The sequence below is a fragment of the Pleurodeles waltl genome, chromosome 2_1, assembly GCF_031143425.1.
Source record: "Pleurodeles waltl isolate 20211129_DDA chromosome 2_1, aPleWal1.hap1.20221129, whole genome shotgun sequence".
Lineage (NCBI taxonomy): Eukaryota > Metazoa > Chordata > Amphibia > Caudata > Salamandridae > Pleurodeles > Pleurodeles waltl.
In genome coordinates, this window is record NC_090438.1 from 771805285 (window position 1) to 771824006 (window position 18722).

The following is an 18722-nucleotide window of genomic DNA, read 5'->3' on the forward strand; positions in this document are numbered from 1 at the left end:
TGATGGAACAATTACATCTTTTTCTCATCAAAAGCTTTGTGTTGAATGCCGTACCTATGTTTCGACATTGTATAGTAAAGAGTCACCTGCTGTTTAGTGGTAAACCTTTTAGCCCCTGGCTTGCCCACAGAAGGGCATGCATGGTGCGGAGTTGAGTGCATCTAGCGGGTAGGCTGCAGTGCCTAGCCAGAGGCCAAACTCTTTGGCCAACACTCGCCGTGCATGGCCAAAGGCTGTGCATTGCGCAGGGTTTGGTGATTACAGGGGGAATGGCCAGAGGCCATGTGCGGCAGTGGTTGTATTAGCGTAAAGTAATTAAAACTAAAATTACTTTACTTTAAAAGATCACATAGAAATTCACTGAAAAAAACAAAGGTTACAAGGATGTTATAGTTAGGAAATATAATTTAAAAACTCTAAGATATTCACTTAAAAACCAAAGGTCACAGGGACAAAATAGTTAGGTCCTAAATTAACACACAGAGAATCATAGAAATTTAGCAGTTATAGCAGTAGAGATAAACATCTTGCTTCTCTACAGTTCGGAGAGAATGGTTGGAGGAATTTTCACCCAAACTATCTGTGACATCCTGCCCACCGCCTCAGGGGATTGGCCATTGTCTATGGAATTCTTGTGTCATGAGAATTCCGATGCCGCCTCTCTGAGGTGACTAAGAACTGAAATGTCAGTTGGGACTGCTGCTGTGGCGGAGGTGTAAAGAATAAACTAAGAGTTAATTCTTGAAGAGCTGCACTTCATTTTTGGACATTTCCTCTACAGTTTATACTATCCTCTTTTAAAACCATTTCCTGAAGGTCTTTGTTTTGCTTTAGTGTAAAAAACAAGCACATTACTGATAGAAGGTGGCTTTGTGTGAGAAGGAGAGCTAAAATCTTGGTATGTTAATCTTTCTAATTCCTCAGGCTGTTTAAAAAGCACCTCAATACGTTTTCCTTACCCATTGATCCCACATATCACAATTCATACATTTTTGTGGCATTTTAATCCATATTTGTTCTTTTCAGATCACTTGGTTTGGGATTGTCTTCTTATTTCCTAAATGAATTGTTCTTTGGTATAGCCTTTCAATTACCGCTAGCAATTTTCACTGAGGAAGACTTTGTGGCCCATGCCAAGCAAACCAGGCGAAGCTCCAGATTTCTCACAGAACCCAGTTCACTTAATAGGAAGAAAAATATTTTGAATTTGACCTTGAGGAGCTCAGTCATACCACTTATCAGTACTAAGGCCTCACATTACCCCGGTCACTTACAGTCACCAAAATATAAAAATGTTATTACATTTTGCAAGTACATGCTGTGCTGGTCATTTCCTGCTCTTAAAAGTTAATGTCCCTTTGAATCAGGCTCTGTATTTTTAATGTTTCTCACACAACTTCACAGGATTAACCTGGTAACCTTTGATCATTATGACTAGACAAGCCAGACTAAAAGTGTATCTTAAATGTTTGTGCATATTAGTTTCTCATATATTTAATTATTATGTCAAATATTTTGAATACAGCCTAACAAAATTGTTACACATATACAATGTTTTGTATGATTGTCAGACAACATTTTTTCAGGAATGCATGGAACACATTGCTGACTAATCAAAAGTCAACGTTTGGGTTTGCAAAGTTGTCAAACTCACATCTTCATTTTGTAAATTTTGATAAGCACTTACTTAATTTGTTGACCACCACCCACAAAAGGATTGCGAAAAATAATTCTATAGTATTAGTTTTAAGACAACCTCTTGGATGGAAAACAATGTTTCCTGTTCACTGTTTCTTCTTAGACAAGCGGGAAAAGAGTGAACCAATTTTGCCGTTTATTTATCTCAAAGTTGATAATGTAAGATATCCCAGAGTAAGATATTAATTTTGCCAGATGCATCTATGCCATCAAGGATGCCATATTCCTACCACTTGTGTTTTTTACAAACCACTGTAATCTATAAATGTCATTCAATTAAAGTATACTAGGACTGTGCCCAATGGAATGCATTGTTTGATAAACGAAAGACAAGGACAGAAACTGGAGTTAATGATGACATGGAGTCTTTTGCTTACCTTAGCTAAAATATATCTGATACATTTTCCCTACGATTTATTAGTGGAATTTACTCCCGGGTCCTTTAAATAAAAGGAGACATAATGTGCCAATTTTCTAACCCTACCTATTGTCAAAGTCTGCCACATTGGTCACTATGGGGAACAGAATCTGCCATAGAAGAGGATGCTACGGGTCATGTTATGCTGGATAAAGAAGAGGAATGGATGGTCTGCCTCAAACTTTATAGTACGGTGGCTACTTTTTACAGCTATAATGCCTGCAGTGGCAGCAGCTGCCTCAGTGCCTTCTTCATTAACCTCCACAACAGCCTGATGCAAGATATGGGACAGAAACAGGTCCCTTTTGGCAGCCATTCCGGTGAGATCAGCCTTTCCCTCTATGAAGATATCACTCATCCCCATTCTGCTCAGAGTTGATTTGAGGTTGTATTTCTCTTCGAGCTTGAATCTGGGTAGTTCCACCTCAACTTCAGACATCTCCATCTTTTCAGGGTTGCACCACTTGGCTATATTTTCAAAGCTCAGTTGTGCTTCCAGCTAGAATTTGGATAAAGAACAAGCAATTTCAATTTACTAAACTAAGAAAAATAGACATTGATTGCTGCTGCCATAGGAGAAACTTACAAACACATCTATTTCTTGACTCGCATACTGTTATCATATGTTTCTGTTTGTACAAGAATCTATTCATTCAGTGTTACTAGCATATCAACAAGAGAAAATAACACCCATCTGTATAGCAACTTGTTCCAAAAAATTGTTTACTGAATGCATAGATGTAACTGGTAAAGGAGATACATAGAGATTGCTGTACAGAATTAAAGACAGTCGGACATCATGTTTTGAATGTCAGATGCTTATGCCAGATGACTATTATACAAACAGAGAGAGTACATTAACCTGTCTCGTTCACTGGAAATTGTGTAAGCATTATAAAGTGATTCTGGAAGAATACAGGCAATAAAACGTTTGTAGTAACATAAGATGCCCCAATCCCCACCAACAAAAAAGCTTGTAACTAGAAAGGCAGCTACACAGGACCTCCAAGTTTCAGCCTGCTTTTTCAAGACATTCCCATAACATAGGTGTGACACTTCTAGTGAACATAATTGCTAGCTAGGTCAAGCCTCAAATGTCTGTGTTATACTATTTCTTTCAGAAATGTCCTCTTTTTTAATATCGAGTTTAGAAATGGCCACATAACTGTCCTGTCTTTACAAAGACTATTGTTCCTTGTAATATTCTGGGTAGCCACTTTGTCCTGAAGGTGTATTGCGATTGTGGTCGGCATGCCTTGCAGCTCTTTATTTCTTTTGTACCACGTCCACCAGGATATTTATGGGCAATGTTCTCTCTATTTGTTTGGTGTGTGGTAAGGCAATGTGTTTTTGAGCTGTATGTGCAACTGAGACACAACCCAACTCACTATGTGGGCAAATGTGTTACCTGTAATAAGGATGATTGAAAGTCAACACCTCTTTTTTATGGACTAAGGCCCTCATTCCGACTTCGGCGGGCGGCGGGTGCCGCCCGCCGGTTGGAATCCGCCGAAAGACCGCACCGCGGTCATAAGACCGCGGGGGTCATTTTGACTTTCCCGCTGGGCCGGCGGGCGATCGCCAGAAGATCGCACGCCGGCCCAGCGGGAAAGCCCCTGCAACGAGGAAGCCAGCTCCGAATGGAGTCGGCGGAGTTGCAGGGGTGCGACGGGTGCAGTGGCACCCATCGCGATTTTGACTGTCTGCAAAGCAGACAGTGAAAATAAATCTGTATGGGGCCCTGTTAGGGGGCCCCTGTACTGCCCATGCCAGTGGCATGGGCAGTGCAGCGGCCCCCAGGGGCCCCATGACACCCGTTCCCGCCATCCTGGTTCTTGCGGTGAAAACCGCCAGAAACAGGCTGGCGGGAAGGGGGTCAGAATCCCCATGGCGGCGCTGCAAGCAGCGCCGCCATGGAGGATTCCCTGGGCCAGGGGAAAACCGGCGGGAAACCGCCGGTTCCCCTTTTCTGACCGCGGCTTTACCACCACGGTCAGAATAGCCCTGGAAGCACCGCCAGCCTGTTGGCGGTGCTTCCGCTGCCCTCCGCCCTGGCGGTCAGAGACCGCCAGGGTTGGAATGAGGGCCTAAATGTGCTAAAAGGTAGGTTTTAATTGTTGTTCCAATTTTCAAAAAGAGATAAAAATCAAGTTGACCTTCAACTGTGGGTAGGTAGTGAAATACTTAGCTACTGTATGTCACTGCACAAATACAAGTCCTATCCTCACCGCTGATAACCAATGTTAGAAATGGGGTTTTTGGTTGGCAGTCAGGCTACCCTCTGTCCAAGCAAGAACCCTCACTCTAGTCAGGGTAAGTCACACACAATCCAAATTATCCTGTGCCCACCCTCTGGTAGCTTGGCACGAGCAGTCAGGCTTAACTTGGAAGGCAATGTGTAAAGTATTTGTGCAATAAATCATACAATAACACCATATAGCACCACAAAAATACACCACACAGTGTTTAGAAAAATATATAATATTTATCTGGATATTTGTAGATCAACACAATAAAAGATGCAATAAGAATTTGTAGAAGTATCACTGAAAAGTGATATAAAGTGTCTTAATTCTTTAAAAAGCAAACAAAGGGCCTGATTCCGACCCCGGCGGTCAAGGACCGCCGGGGCCGGGGTCGGCGGGAGCACCGCCAACAGGCTGGCGGTACTCCCCAGGGTGTTCTGACCGCGGCGGTTCAGCCGCGGCCAGAAAGGGAAAACCGGCGGTCTCCTGCCGGTTTTCCGCTGCCCTGTAGAATCCTCCATGGCGGCGCAGCTTGCTGTGCCTGCCATGGGGATTCTGACCGCCATCCTGTTCCTGGCGGCTTTGGCCGCCAGGAACAGGATGGCGGTATGGGGTGTCGTGGGGCCCCTGTAAGAGGGCCCCACCCTGAATTTCAGTGTCTGCTTAGCAGACACTGAAATTCGCGACGGGTGCTACTGCACCCGTCGCACATCCTCCACTCCGCCGGCTCCATTCGGAGCCGGCATCCTCATGGAGGGGTGTTTCCCACTGGGCTGGCGGGCGGCCTTTTGGCGGTCGCCCGCCAGCCCAGTGGGAAACCCAGAATACCCGCGGCGGTCTTTTGACCGTGCAGCGGTATTCTGGCGGTTCCCTCCAGGCGGGCGGCTCCCGCCGCCCGCCGGGGTCAGAATGACCCCCAAAGTCTCTTTCAAGCACAAAGTACCTGGTTTGGAGTGGAAAATCTCCGCAGAGGGCCGCAGAGGAGGAGATGCGTGGAAAAATGGTGTGTGCGTCGGTTTCGCCCCGTCACACACGGACTTGCGTCGTTATTTTTCACGCGGGGAGACGTTAGTTGTTCTGCGGGAAGAAAAATGGTGTGTGCGTCGGTTTCGCCCCTTCACACATGGACTTGTGTCGTTATTTTTCATTCGGGGAAGACGTGCGTCGTTTTCCGCCATGCAGGCTGACTCCTTCTATGGTTCGCGGGATTACCAGATGTTCCAGGGTCTGTGCGTGGTTTACTCGGCTTGTTATGCGGCTGCGCGTCATTCCGGGAGGCTGTGCGTGGAATTTTCTTTCTCACGGCAGGCATCGCGTCGATTTCCTCTCTGGAAGCCGGGCGGCGTTGTCCATGCGAGCCCGTGCGTCGAAGTTCCGGTCGGCCCGTAGGTGTCGCGTCGGGCAGCGTCCGCGTGCGACGATTTTCTCACTGCGGAGCAAGCTGTGCGTCCAGTTGTTCGCCGCACGAGGAGTCCAAATGAAAAAGAGAAGTCTTTTTGGTCCTGAGACTTCAGGGAACAGGGGGCAAGCTCTATCCAAGCCCTTGGAGAGCACTTTGGCAGCCAGACAAGAGTTCAGCAAGGCAGCAGGCCAACAGCAAGGCAGCAGTCCTTTGTAGAAAGCAGACAGGTGAGTCCTTTGAGCAGCCAGGCAGTTCTTCTTGGCAGGATGCAGGTTCTGGTTCAGGTTTCTTCTCCAGCAAGTGTCTGAGGTGGTAGGGCAGAGGCCCTGTTTTATACCCAAATGTGCCTTTGAAGTGGGGGAGACTTCAAAGAGTGGTTTAGAAGTGCACCAGGTCTCCTTTCAGTTCAATCCTGCCTGCCAGGGTCCCAGTAGGGGGTGTGGCAGTCCTTTGTGTCAGAGCAGGCCCTCCACCCGCCCAGCCCAGGAAGACCCATTCAAAATGCAGATGTATGCAAGTGAGGCTGAGTACCCTGTGTTTGGGGTGTGTCTGAGTGAATGCACAAGGAGCTGTCAACTAAACCTAGCCAGACGTGGATTGTAAGGCACAGAAAGATTTAAGTGCAGAGAAATGCTCACTTTCTAAGAGTGGCATTTCTAAAATAGTAATATTAAATCCAACTTCACCAGTCAGCAGGATTTTGTATTACCATTCTGGCCATACTAAAAAAGACCTTCCTACTCCCTTCAGATCAGCAGCTGCCACTTCAACAATGTATGGGGGCAGCCCCAATGTTAGCCTATGAAGGGAGCAGGCCTCACAGTAGTGTAAAAACGAATTTAGGAGTTTTACACTACCAGGACATGTAAACTACACAGGTGCATGTCCTGCCTTTTACCCACACAGCACCCTGCTCTAGGGGTTACCTAGGGCACATATTAGAGGTGACTTATGTGTAGAAAAAGGGAAGCTTTAGACTTGGCAAGTACTTTTAAATGCCAAGTTGAAGTGGCAGTGAAACTGCACACACAGGCCTTGCCCTGGCAGGCCTGTAACAAGGTAAAGGGGCTACTTGAGTGATTGGCACAACCAGTGCTGCAGGCCCACTAGTAGCATTTAACCTACAGGCCCTAGGCACATACAGTGCACATTACTAGGGACTTATAACTATATTAGATAGTCCAATTGGGTATGATCCAAAGTTACCATGTTTAAAGGGAGAGAGCATATGCACTTTAGCACTGGTTAGCAGTGGTAAAGTGTGCAGAGTCTAAAAGCCAGCAAAACAGAGTCCAAAAAGTGGAGGGAGGCAGGCAAAAAGTTAGGGGTGACCACCCTAAGGCATGTCAGGTCTAACATACGTCATTGTTTATCTGCAATTGTGTCTGTGTGTGTGCCTTTCTCCTTACACCCAAAGTTGGAGTTGAGCTTGTGCTCCATTCATGCATTGCAGCGACCCTGGGGTGTTCTGGAGTGTCCAATGAAAGGGTTGAACTACGTTGGTTTGCACTGGAGTGTGCAGTTGCATGCTAAGGTCCCCAAAGGCTGGTGAAATTTCAAGGACTTACTACTAAAGCTAATAAATTTGTGTTGCAACGTGTAGGCTGTTATTGGCTGTGGATTGGAATTGCTCCATGACATTACCATGTCTACGGACATGACCGATTTTTTATGTGTTCTCATTACAATTTTGGTCTTTCTGCATCAGGGCCGGCAAAGTGCCTCATCCAAAATATCATTTGTCCCTTCACTCCATCTGTATCCATTTGCTTCATTGTTTTTCAGCTCTACTGTATTCTGCTATGTTGCCATATCACCTCAACTTTTCAATTAAACGGGGGGTGGTTTCGATGCCACACAAGATGGCTGCCTGCCGCAGGTGCTCGTGCCGCGCTACGAACCTTTTTAATCACTGTGTCGCCTCACACTTTCAAAATGAGGAAAATACTTCATACCTCATGTCCTTATAACCAAGACAATTCTCTGGTTGTACATTGGTGAAGAAAATGGCCACCTTCGTCATGTTATTCTTCAGTTACTTGGTGGCTGTGGTGTTTTCACAACGCAGCTGCCATTTTGAGACTGCAAATGCCGGTTGTTAATCTAGGAGAAAACTACAATTGATCTGAATTCACTAAGGAAGGCATTTTTCCCAATAATTTGAGGTCCTTTCTTCAATACTGGCCTAAGATTTTGACATATGTGAGGAGTTTTTAAGTATTTCTGCTTTAAGAAGTCCTTCACACATTTGAGTGAAACATATTCTTCATTTGGTGGGACTATCTATAGAAAATGAATTCTTTACTGGTGGAGGTGCCTCTTGTGAGCTCCTATCTATTTACGAATAGAGATACATTTTCTGTGAAGGAATATTTTTGTCAAATACTATGGGTCTGCTACTCCTATAGTTTGGGATCAGTCGTTTTGTACCCTTTGAATATCAATTCTGTGATTGAATACCCTCATATGGGAAGACTGAAGAATGTTTCTCATACTTGAAATCTAAAATCTACACAAAAGAAGTATTTACTTTTACTGGTCATTTAAAGATGGATAATCCATCTCCCTCTGAAGCTGTACAGTCGACTCATTCTCGTAATGCTTCTTCAGCTGTCTCATCTAGCAAAACGAAATCACCAATGTCCACGAAAAAAGTCTTAAACAAAAACCCCCATTACCAGATAAAGCTGTAAATCCTATCTCTATGGAATTGCTTTTGGAGGAAATTAGAGCTCTTTGACCATTTGTTGAAGAAATCAATAATCAGGTTCAACACTGTGATGTCAAATGGTCTCAAATGGATTCAAGAATTTCTGTAGTGGAGCAGCATGTGTCAGCTGTACAAGATAACATTAATAAAATTCTGTCTTGGAAATCAACTTAAGCAATAGACAGAAGATTTGAAAAATAGAAATAGACGTAACAATTTGAGGATCTATGGATTACTGGAATTGAAGGTCCAGACCCTCTTGTCTTTTTCAAGTCTTTTACACCAAAAATACTGGACTTACCTCCCACTTCCACTTTTAAATACAAAGAGCACACAGGCTAGGACCTCGTTTGACTAACTTGTCTTCCTCTTCCAGGGCTAGTGGTGTAATTAAATTTTTTCTAGAATTCACAGACTTATTAATAGTTCTAAACTCAGTAAAACGCCAAAACCAGGTTACTTGGTCTGGAAATAAAATCTTCATTTCCCATGTCTCTAATGTCAGGGCTCAAAGAAGGAAGGAATTTCTTCCACTTCACCCGATGTTGAGCTCTCTGGGTGCTCATTATGGATTGTTCCATCCTTGTACTTTCAAAGTCACCTACCAAAATAAGGCCCTCACTATGTACTTGGCGGTCGAGACCACCATGCCGGTGGTGGCGGATATTTCCACCACCGGCATGGCGGTCGAGACCGTCATGTAATGTACACAGTGGGGACCGCCACATGCGGCCTTCCACCACCACCAGGCTTCCACCGATAGGCAGCCTAACAATGGCAGAATTCTTCATCTGACTGGGATTAAGAACCCTTGTTCAGCCAGTCATTCACTGGCGGGCTCACCAGCAAGGGAAGGGCTGGCAGAAGGGTTGCTCAGGTTCCCCCTGGGGCCCCCTGCACTGCCCATGCACTTGGCATGGGCAGTGCAGGGACCCCCATGCAGAGCCCCGTCGCGCAGGTCTGATCTGCGCAACGGGGCTGTTGCACCCGCCGCACAGCAGCACTGACGATGGCTCCATGTGGAGCCGTCTGCAATGTCTCGGCCCAGCATTTCGCTGGGCAGGCTGGTGGAAACACTAGCGGGGTCTCAAGGGTGCTGGCGGTCTGTGATAAGACCACCAGCATGAACACAGTGGGTATTCTCGCCGTGTTCATAATGACCCCTATGTCTACTACATATGCTCATCCAGCTGAACTTAAGAAATTTATTGACCTATATTCGTGGTCAAACATGGATACTATCGGTTCACCTTCTGATTAAATCCTATTATATGATCACATGCATAATTGTTTAGTACTGAATTCTCTTGTGATATATTGATGTTCTACTTATCATTAAGTTAATTTTATTCTCTCTTGTAGAATCATTTCATGTAATACCTCGTTTGTTCTCCCCTTCTACCTTTGTTTGGTTTCGTTGTGGCGTAGCTCCCTTATGCCGGTACGCCATTGTCATCTGTGTCTCATCACCCCAACATTGTGTATGATTTTATTTTGTTAGGTACGTAAATCAGTCGTCTTCATGGACATGTACTGTCTCTCTTTTTCTTCTCTCTGTCCTGTTCTGTTCTGTTTCCTCTCCTATTTTTCCCTTTTCGCGCTTTCCTATTCCTCCAGTTGTTTAAATAATTATTTCTCATTGTTTTTCTATTTTTTGTACATGGTATGTTTTTTGCCTGTTCAGAATATATTAATCCCCATTACATATAAATATTTTTATACTTACATCATTCACAGTTATTTCATGGAATGTGAAAGGTTTAATAATCCTGTGAAAAGACAGAGAATTTTATCTCATCTAACCAAGCTTGCTCCTGATATTGTGTTATTACAAGAAAGACATCTTGATGAAACAGAAGCTTTGAAACTTAAACGTAGTTGAGTTGGTCATTTATTTGTATCCCCGGCTGACAATAAGACAAATTGTACTATTATTTTATGTAAGAAACATCCACAGTTTAACGTCCTCTCACAGGAAATAGATAAGAAAGGTGGATGGATTATTCTACAATTTATGACCAATAACATTGCAGTAGTTATTTATAATATTTATGCCCAGACTCAGAATGATTTTAACTTTTGGCCTATGATCTCTCAGAAATGTCGTCAATATTTTGGAACACAAATGATTTTAGGTAGTGATTGTTATCAAATTATGGATCCCTTTTTTAGATTGGCAATCTCCAAAAAATTTCTTCTCAAAGAATGTGTAAACAATGTCATTCTACTATAACGAGCTCCTCATTTATGGATTCCTGGAGGATTGCTAATCCCACTTCATGTGACTACACATTTTTCTCAGATACACATGGTTTACTCACTAGATTAGACCATATATTCTTATCCAAACCTATGACACAGCATATCATTCAGTCTCTTATTGGCCCTATTGTACTTTCAGATCATGCCATGGGGGTCATAGGTTTGGACTTGGCTCCTCCAAATGCTCATACATGGTGCTTTAATAACTCTTTACTACATGACTCACAGTTTACTAATTCATTTCTTTCATTTACAATTTTTTAAGATTAATGATCACCATAACTTGTCACCCTCTATTATTTGGGACTCATTTAAAGCAGCTGCTCAAGGCTTTATTATAGATTTTTCTTCCAAGGAAAGGAAACTCCGTGTTAAAGAGCATAACTCCCTGTTATCAAATATTAAGAGTTTAGAAACTAAATATCACACATCTAAATCACATACGGATTTAAATAATTTGCTTAAAGCTAAATTACAATTTAACACTCTTTCTACAGAGGAAGCATCTTTCATTTAAAAAAAAGTAATGCTCTTTATTATGGTGGAAGGAATAAAGTTGGCAAGCTATTAGCTAATTCTCTTAACGTTAGAAAACAATGATTTCAAATTGAGTCAATCTCTAGACCTGATGGTAATATACTGAAGAAACATGATGATATTTTGACTGAATTTGTTAATTTTGTATAGGAGATTATATTCCCCAAAAACACAGACTCATCATTCTCTGCTTGTCTCCGAGTCTGTATGCCTTTTTCATTAAATTTGATGTTTAGTTGGGCTTTTCGTTCTGGTGCAAGATCATTGCATGAGCAGAGGACATGGTGGAGGTCTTCCGTGTCCTCATCACACAGGCGGCAGATAGAGTTGGTTCCATCTCTCAGCCAGGGGGCCTCATTTAATGCAAGTGGTAGGAGATCTAGTCGATACTTTAAGAATGAGTCCTTTGTTCATATCAAGAAGCCCTGGCCTAGGTATGACTGTGGTGTCAAAGACGTATAGTTGTGCAAAGTCATCCATGTATGAGACCTTCATGAGAAGGCTGCTTTGTCCTCCAGTAGTGAATGAAGCCTAAGTGATTTCCCAGCTGCTTTCTTGAAGGCATTGTGTGGGATTGGGGTCCTCCACAAGTCGGTGAGCCCGGTCTTCTTAAGTGAATCATCTAAGTGGATTCTGAATGGAGGGGTGTTCTTGTGTTCAAGCTCTTGCCACATGTGGTAGTTAAGAGTGCCCAGGGAGGCACCATGGGCGTTGCTCCAGAATTTTATGTAGGCAACGCGTCGAGCCAGGGATTGGTTCAGCAGACCAAACTCCAGTCTCAGTTGGGTGGGGGAGGTGTATGTAGGGATGTTAAAGATCGACTGGTAAAATTTGCTCACTGCATGGTTTAAGATATCAGAATCCCTGCCTCTTTGTACTTCACTCCCGTATGTTATTGTGGGGAGGAGCTTGGATTTTAGCACTTTTAAGAGGGGGGTGTACGAGGGCCCATTCCGGAGGGTTTTTAGTCTTTATAGAGATAGCGCTATGGTTAGGCTTTTTCCCATTAGGCTTTTCCTTTGATGCACGAAGTTCCCCGATTTGCCAATAACGACTCCAAGATATTTATACTTGTCTTTTTGAACAAGTCGTGTCTCACACCAATACCAGGCTCTCAAGAGTGCCTTTGATCTAATTGACAGTGTGCGTGTTTTGCCAAACTTTGCTGTCAAGGCATTAGTGGCTGAGTAGTGCTGAGTGGCCATTAGTAGTCTCTAAAGGCCTATTTCCGTGTGCCTGATCAGTACGAGGTCGTCGGCGTACATGAGGCATGGTAGTTCAAGGTCCCCAATTTTTGGAGGGTGCAAGTTTGTGAGTGCACTTGCTAAGTCTGCTAGATATAGATTAAACAGTGTGGGGGCCAATACGCAGCCCTGTTTTAGGCCTTTAGTAGTAGGGATCCGCCTTGAGAGATGAGTGCCTGTGCCCAATTTTATCTGGACCCATGTGTCCATGTGAAGGGCTTTTATCAGGCGTAGGAGTGGATGTGGAAGCCCCCAGGTTTCAAGCTTCTTCCACAACAGATTCCTGTCCTCATGGTCAAATGCAGCCTTGAAGTCAACAAAGTATAGATTGAGCTAACATTTCAGTGTTATAGTTTTGTCGGTTAAAAGGGCAATGGCCATGATGTTCGTGAGTGTGCCAGTATGTTTGGACAATCCTGTTTGAGTCGTAAGGATTATTCCCTTTTCAGTAGACCATGCAAGCAGATGATCCAATAACAGTCCTGCAAAGTACTTTGCGTTGTTGTCAATTAAGGCAATCAGACGATAGCTATCAGGGAGCGACCTGTCCCCCGTTTTAAAGATGGGAAAGTTTATGGACCCCTTCCAGGACTGCAGAATCATTCCTGTCAGACCTATTTCCAGGTAGATGGGTTCGAGAATCTTTTCCCAGAAGCGTCTATTGTGCTTGAAGACTGCGGGTCGGAGGTCATTTGGTCCCGGGGTGCCTTCTCTCCAGCCCTTGGCTATCTAGTGACCGAGTCAGTGAGTAGTGTGACCGTAGCCTTTAGTGAGGACCTCTGTGGAGGAAGACTTCCTGGCAAGATCGTGCTTTGTGGGACCATGCTAAGTGATATCGGTCTGTTGAAATGGACTTCAAGATGTTTGGCCCACATGGCTTCTGGTACATGCGATGTAATGGCACCATGATGTGGACGTGTGAGGTTGCATATTGTATGCTAGAAGCGTGCACTGTTATTACTCCTTGCATCCGAGTGTAGTCTGGCCCACTGGTCTTCATTGTGGCTCCTATTGATTGCCCATTTTAGCTTCTTCAGTGCCTGTTTGTGGTGCCTTAGGGTTGTCAGAAGGTCTGGATTGCCCAGGCTGCCACGGAGTCGCCTCATACTGGAGTTGATTTTTCTCTTTGCATCTCGTAGTGCTGTCCTGTGGGCTTGTGCCAGGTGAGTTACGGCTGCAGGAGATGGCAGTCCCCTGTTAGTGTTTGTTTCCGCAAAAATTCCACTAAGCCTGGCTGAGAGTTGTTCCCATTCCTGCACTTCGCTGTCATTATTTGTTTCTATTTCTAGTGCGAGATCCATTGCTGCTCGATGACTTGATCAATGTTTGATTGCCCACATTTGACATATTTACAGTCTGTGGTGAAAGTGGTAATGTGTGCAATATTCGTTTTCTCCATTGTGGTTATCCCCAAGATGATGGATAATTCCTGTGGGCAGTGATCACTCTCGCTCCTGTTGCCTAGCTGGAAAGAGACTACTTGCTTGAATAGTAGAAGGGAAACAAATGTGTAATCAATAGTAGTAGAGGCTGTGGTTGAAAAATATGATGCTGCCAGAGGCGATTCCTCAGTAAATCTGACGTTCAGGGCTCTTAGCTGTCATAATTCTAAGCCATTGAGCAAAGTCCTGCTGATCTTTGTAGGACGGCCGTGTTTATTGGCCCCTTGTATGGGAAGGTCCCAAGCGCTTAAAAGGGCAGTTGTGGTTTCATCTGTCGAGGATCCTAATAGATACAAATTGAAGTCACCTGAGATGATGATGTCGGCCATGACACCGCTGCTTATGTAGTTCTCGAGTAGAGCCACTAGATTATTAGCGTCACTGAGTTTAAGTTTGGGGTGAAGAGAGGTGTTTACGAGAACTATCTCTGCTGTGGGTGCACTCGTCGTGGCAGTAATTGACACAAAATTGACGGAGGAGCAGGTGGAGTGCAAAGGGGTGACTCTAGTTGATAGTGCTAAAGAGACATAAGTGACCAGCTCGGATGTCCATACTTCACCTTCCTGATTGCTAGGGTGATGAAGCACATATAGCCCTGCAAGTGGAATGGTTCATCCAGCCAGGTTTCCTGCATTAATATAATGTCAAAAGTTATGATGTACTGAATGAAGTCAGAGTTCAGAGCTTTGGAGAGAAGGCCATTTACGTTCCATGAGCACATGTGGAGGGTCTCCTTTGACAATATAGAGCCCATCTTTTTGTCTGAGGTTTGTCACCCTTGCCTACTGCACTTCTTGATTGTTTTTGAAAACCACCTTAAATCATTATTGTTTGAAAAGAGGTTGGCTGAGGTGATGGATTTTTGGGGCTGAGATTCACCCCTTGCCGTCGTGGAGGAACTTGAGAACACCGGAGAGCAGCCACGAGCTCTCCTGAGTACGGAGCGTGTTTCCCTGCACTGGGAGCCCGATTCAAAGGCAGGATCCGGTGAAAGCAGAGGAGCTGGGTAGCCAACCTCACAGTGCGTGGTAATACTGATGCCCCAGTGTTGGAAGGTTGTGCTTTCTCCTAGGATTGTTTGGGCAATTAGGCTTGTCTTCCATGCAGCTTTAGTAGATTCAGGAGCAGTGGTGTTAGTTGGGTGGAGAAATTCTACTGCTAGGAGATCAGTTGAGTTGAGGCCACTTGTGGAGGGAATATGTGAAAGTAGCTGAAGAATATTCCCCATGTTCTGGATATCACCAGATCCCTTAGATTTGTAGTGAGGATGAAAAATTAGTGAGTTGGTGGTTGAGGATTCTGGTTGAGTTTTGAATTTCTGCAGCGGATGCAGAGAGTTCCCTGGGGAGGAGGAGTATCCTCCCAGATTCCAGCAATTGTTTGACCTGCTGGGTATAGAGTTTCCCACTTGTGCATGATTTGTGGGGCTAGGAGGTATAATAGTTGCTCCCAGGACCTGTGGAGGAGGGGCCGTTAGCTGGGCCGGGGAAGGATTGGGGGAAGTTACTTGTGTAGATTGTCCCTGACTTCCGGAAGATGAAGGTTGGAGTTCTCCGGTGATGCCCGCCCCTTCAACAGACCAGGGGAAGTCGCTTTTGGCAGCGTTCTTCTCCTTGGTGGCCAAACTCAAGGATGGGACCACAGAGATTGTTGATGGGACAGGGGGCCCGGGAGACATAGCTTCGTTGGTGGCCCAGATATCAGGTATTGTTAGTTTGGGGGCTGCTTCTGGGATCACTCCATTCCCTCCGAATCGCTTTTTGCGGCCTTTCCTCCGCTGAGTACGACTCTGCTTGGCATTGAGTTTCACCATGGCATTGCCATCCCCAGGACTGCCAGTTGAGAGTATATCCCTTAAAGGTATGGGTACGGTTATTATTGGGGTCAGATTGTAATAGTTTGCTATCGCTGGAGTCTCCTGGATGGGGCCGTTTGCTCTTTCATCGTTTTTTGTTCCCAGGCTGATGGTTGTGGTCTCAAGTGGATCCAAGTGAATCTTTCCCAGGACTTGTGTGGAAAGATCAGGTGAGGGATGCAAGTGTGGGTGATCGCTGGAGGCTCCTTTCTTTAGAGATGCACAGAGGTTGGTTAGCATCAAAGGTAGTGTGGCTAGTTTGTCTATTATGAGGCCACATGAGCAGCTTGTGAGTGCATGAAGATGGATTTGAGGTCGCCTAATTTCTCATCAATGCCTGCTATGAATACTGCCAAGGTGTTGAGCAAGGTTAGCTGTATGTCCATTTTGTCTGGATAGTGGATAGTGGAGTGCTTCAACTAGGAGCTGAATGGTGTTAAGCAAGCAAGCCCAGGCTCCATCCATATGCGGATGGAGATGGTTTGAGGCAAGGTCCTGTCCAGTTGTTGATGTGGTGCTTGTGTCTGTGCTTGCTCTCGTCCTTGCACCGTCATTGGGAGACAGTTGACTAAGAAGTGGAATGGCCTCTTTGTTCCTTGCTTCGTCATCTAGAGACTGCTGGCTGGGTTCTGAGGTGAGTCGAGTGGCAGAAGGGGAGCCTTGAGAGTATGAAACAAGCATATCTCCCAACTCTTGAGTGTTTAGGTAGGATAGAGTTTCTACTCCCGACCCTCCGTTTTCATATTTGCTGAAGTAAATGAAGGGGGGGGGGTCGGAGGTCCATCATTTGTTGCGTTTTCTAGGTGAGCCCATCAGGGGCCATTGAAGGTGTGGCCAGAGCATCTGTGGGCAGCTGTCCCACCTTGTTGACAAAGTCAGGCTGCACCGCTTTCATTCCACAGAGCGCTAGGTGAATTTGGTGGGTCGCACTCTGTTGGGGGGAAGTCCACCATGAATTTACTGGAGTCCGTCTGGGCTCCTCATGCACCTCTGCCCTGAGGAATTTTGCAGATTGCCCCAAAGGCATTAAGATTGTGCTAAGTGCAGGAAGCTGAGCAGGGGTTGGGCTTGAGGAAGCCCCCGTTGTGGCAGAGTCATTTCTTGATGGAAGGCTATCTGCTGTTTATGTGAGGATTAATGGTGACTGTAACCTGTGTGTCATTGCTATTGGAGAGGAGGAAAGGTCTACAGTTTTTTTTAAAAGGAGAACTTGGTGTAGCTTTTCGGTTGAGAGTAGGAGGTGCGGCGTTTTTTGGATTGTTCCAGGCCGTTTCTCAGTTCCAGACTGTGCCCAACATGAGGTCTGGAGATGGGTTCCTCTTCTGGTCCTCCCAGGAGTGGCTCTGACTCGATCTCAATGAGGAATGAGGCATTCTGTGTCTCATGTTGACAATCTGGAGCTTGAGGTATCCTCTTCCTTTTTCCCATTGCGATTTTGTTAGGGGGCATCTTTCTTGTTTTGCCTGACCACATGGTCATAGGGTTTCCTTCCCTTTTTTGCCTCCTATGGAGCCTGTGGGTTTCCGCTGATGGGGTGATTGTGGTGGTGATTTTGGTAGTGGAAGTGGAAATGGTGGCGTGGAGGAGTTGACGGTAGGCTGTTTGAACTGTCACTCGTGAGGGCACTGGGCTCCTCTGAGGTAGAGTCAGATGTAGGTTGAAGAGTATGGAGATCTCGATGCTGGTGCTGCAGATGTTACTGACTAGGCGAGTGGGGCTCACCGGCCATCCGCATGCCGCACTCACCCTAGGAGGGCTGCTTCCACAGATGCTGGGGCACACCCTTTGCGGTGACTGGTACAGTCACCGCACTTGCCTGTTACCTGATGCCTGCACACAGCGGGGTTCGGACAACACCAACGCTCCTTGCTGCCCTCTGCCTGGCCCTGCCTGCTTGTCGGTGCCACCAGGGGCCTGATCGGGGTGGGGGGGGCTTGGGAGAATCGCCGAGGCCAGGTGCTCAGGAGCTGAGGTCTCTAGGGCCTGGGGGCGCAGGCGGCAAGGTGCGAGGCAAAATCCCATAGCAGAGGTGGGGGGAGGGCCCCAACCGCAAGGCGCTGAGAGGAGGGGCGGGAGAACCGGTGACGGGTGGAAGGGGAGGGTAGAACCGGGAGGGGGAAGCCAGGTGGTAGGAACCGGGGGTTAGGGGGGTGGAAGAGAGATGCTGATGCCGATAGCGGCAGGACGGCAAGCCAGGCAGTGGGTGAAGCCTCCACCTAGCCGGGTGCTGCTTGCCCTGCAACCACAAGCCTCAAGCACCCCCGCGTCCCCAGAGACAGCCCAGCCTGGCCCAACCAGCTTGGCCCTGACCCAGACACTTCTCCTGCTCCCGCACATTACATTGCATGCCGCTGCGTCGACCTCCTCCCCCCTCTCCACCTCCTCTCCTCTTGCGCTGCCTGACGCACACCCTCGGCGCCCCATCCTTACCTCCCCACGTCTCTGCACCCTGTCCTGTCCCGCCTGTCTGCGGCACCACGGCAGGGCACAGAGGCGAGCGTGGGTGAGCGCAGACACGGATGGCTGGCAGTGCTAGGTGCTCCTCGCTCGGTTCGGGCTCGGCTGCGGCTCTCATTGCTGCTTCCGTGTCAGCTCTCTCTGCTTCCAGGAGGTGCACCTTTATGCATAAGTCCTTCAGAGGACATGGCGGCCGAAGTGGTCAGGGAGTGAGAAACATAAGCTGCAGACCCAGCCACTTTGAATGCATGATAAACTCGTCTCAACTACAAGATGCCCAGCCCTATGCGAATAACTGCGTTTTCTTTTCATAGTGTGTACTAGTGCTCAATTAGCATATAACAAACACAAAGAATAGACTACCCAGTCAAGGAGAGACTGAGGTATGTACTCCTCTAAGAAGCTCTTGATACTGTGGACCATCTCCATACAGAACACAGAACTAAAATAA

At 46.1% G+C, this 18722-nt stretch overlaps 1 protein-coding gene across 2 annotated transcripts in view; it reads right to left on the reverse strand.

The window, feature by feature from the left end:
* Positions 1-1454: 1454 nt before the first annotated feature.
* Positions 1455-18722, reverse strand: part of LOC138268422 (leukocyte elastase inhibitor-like) — a 108851-nt gene continuing 91583 nt past the window's right edge. The window contains exon 11 of one of the 2 annotated variants that reach the window (XM_069218043.1): positions 1455-2615. In XM_069218043.1, coding sequence (XP_069074144.1) covers positions 2211-2615 — 405 coding nt within the window. In that variant the 3' untranslated portion in view covers positions 1455-2210. The remainder of the gene's footprint in view (positions 2616-18722) is intronic. The other variant, XM_069218051.1, reaches the window with a different exon arrangement.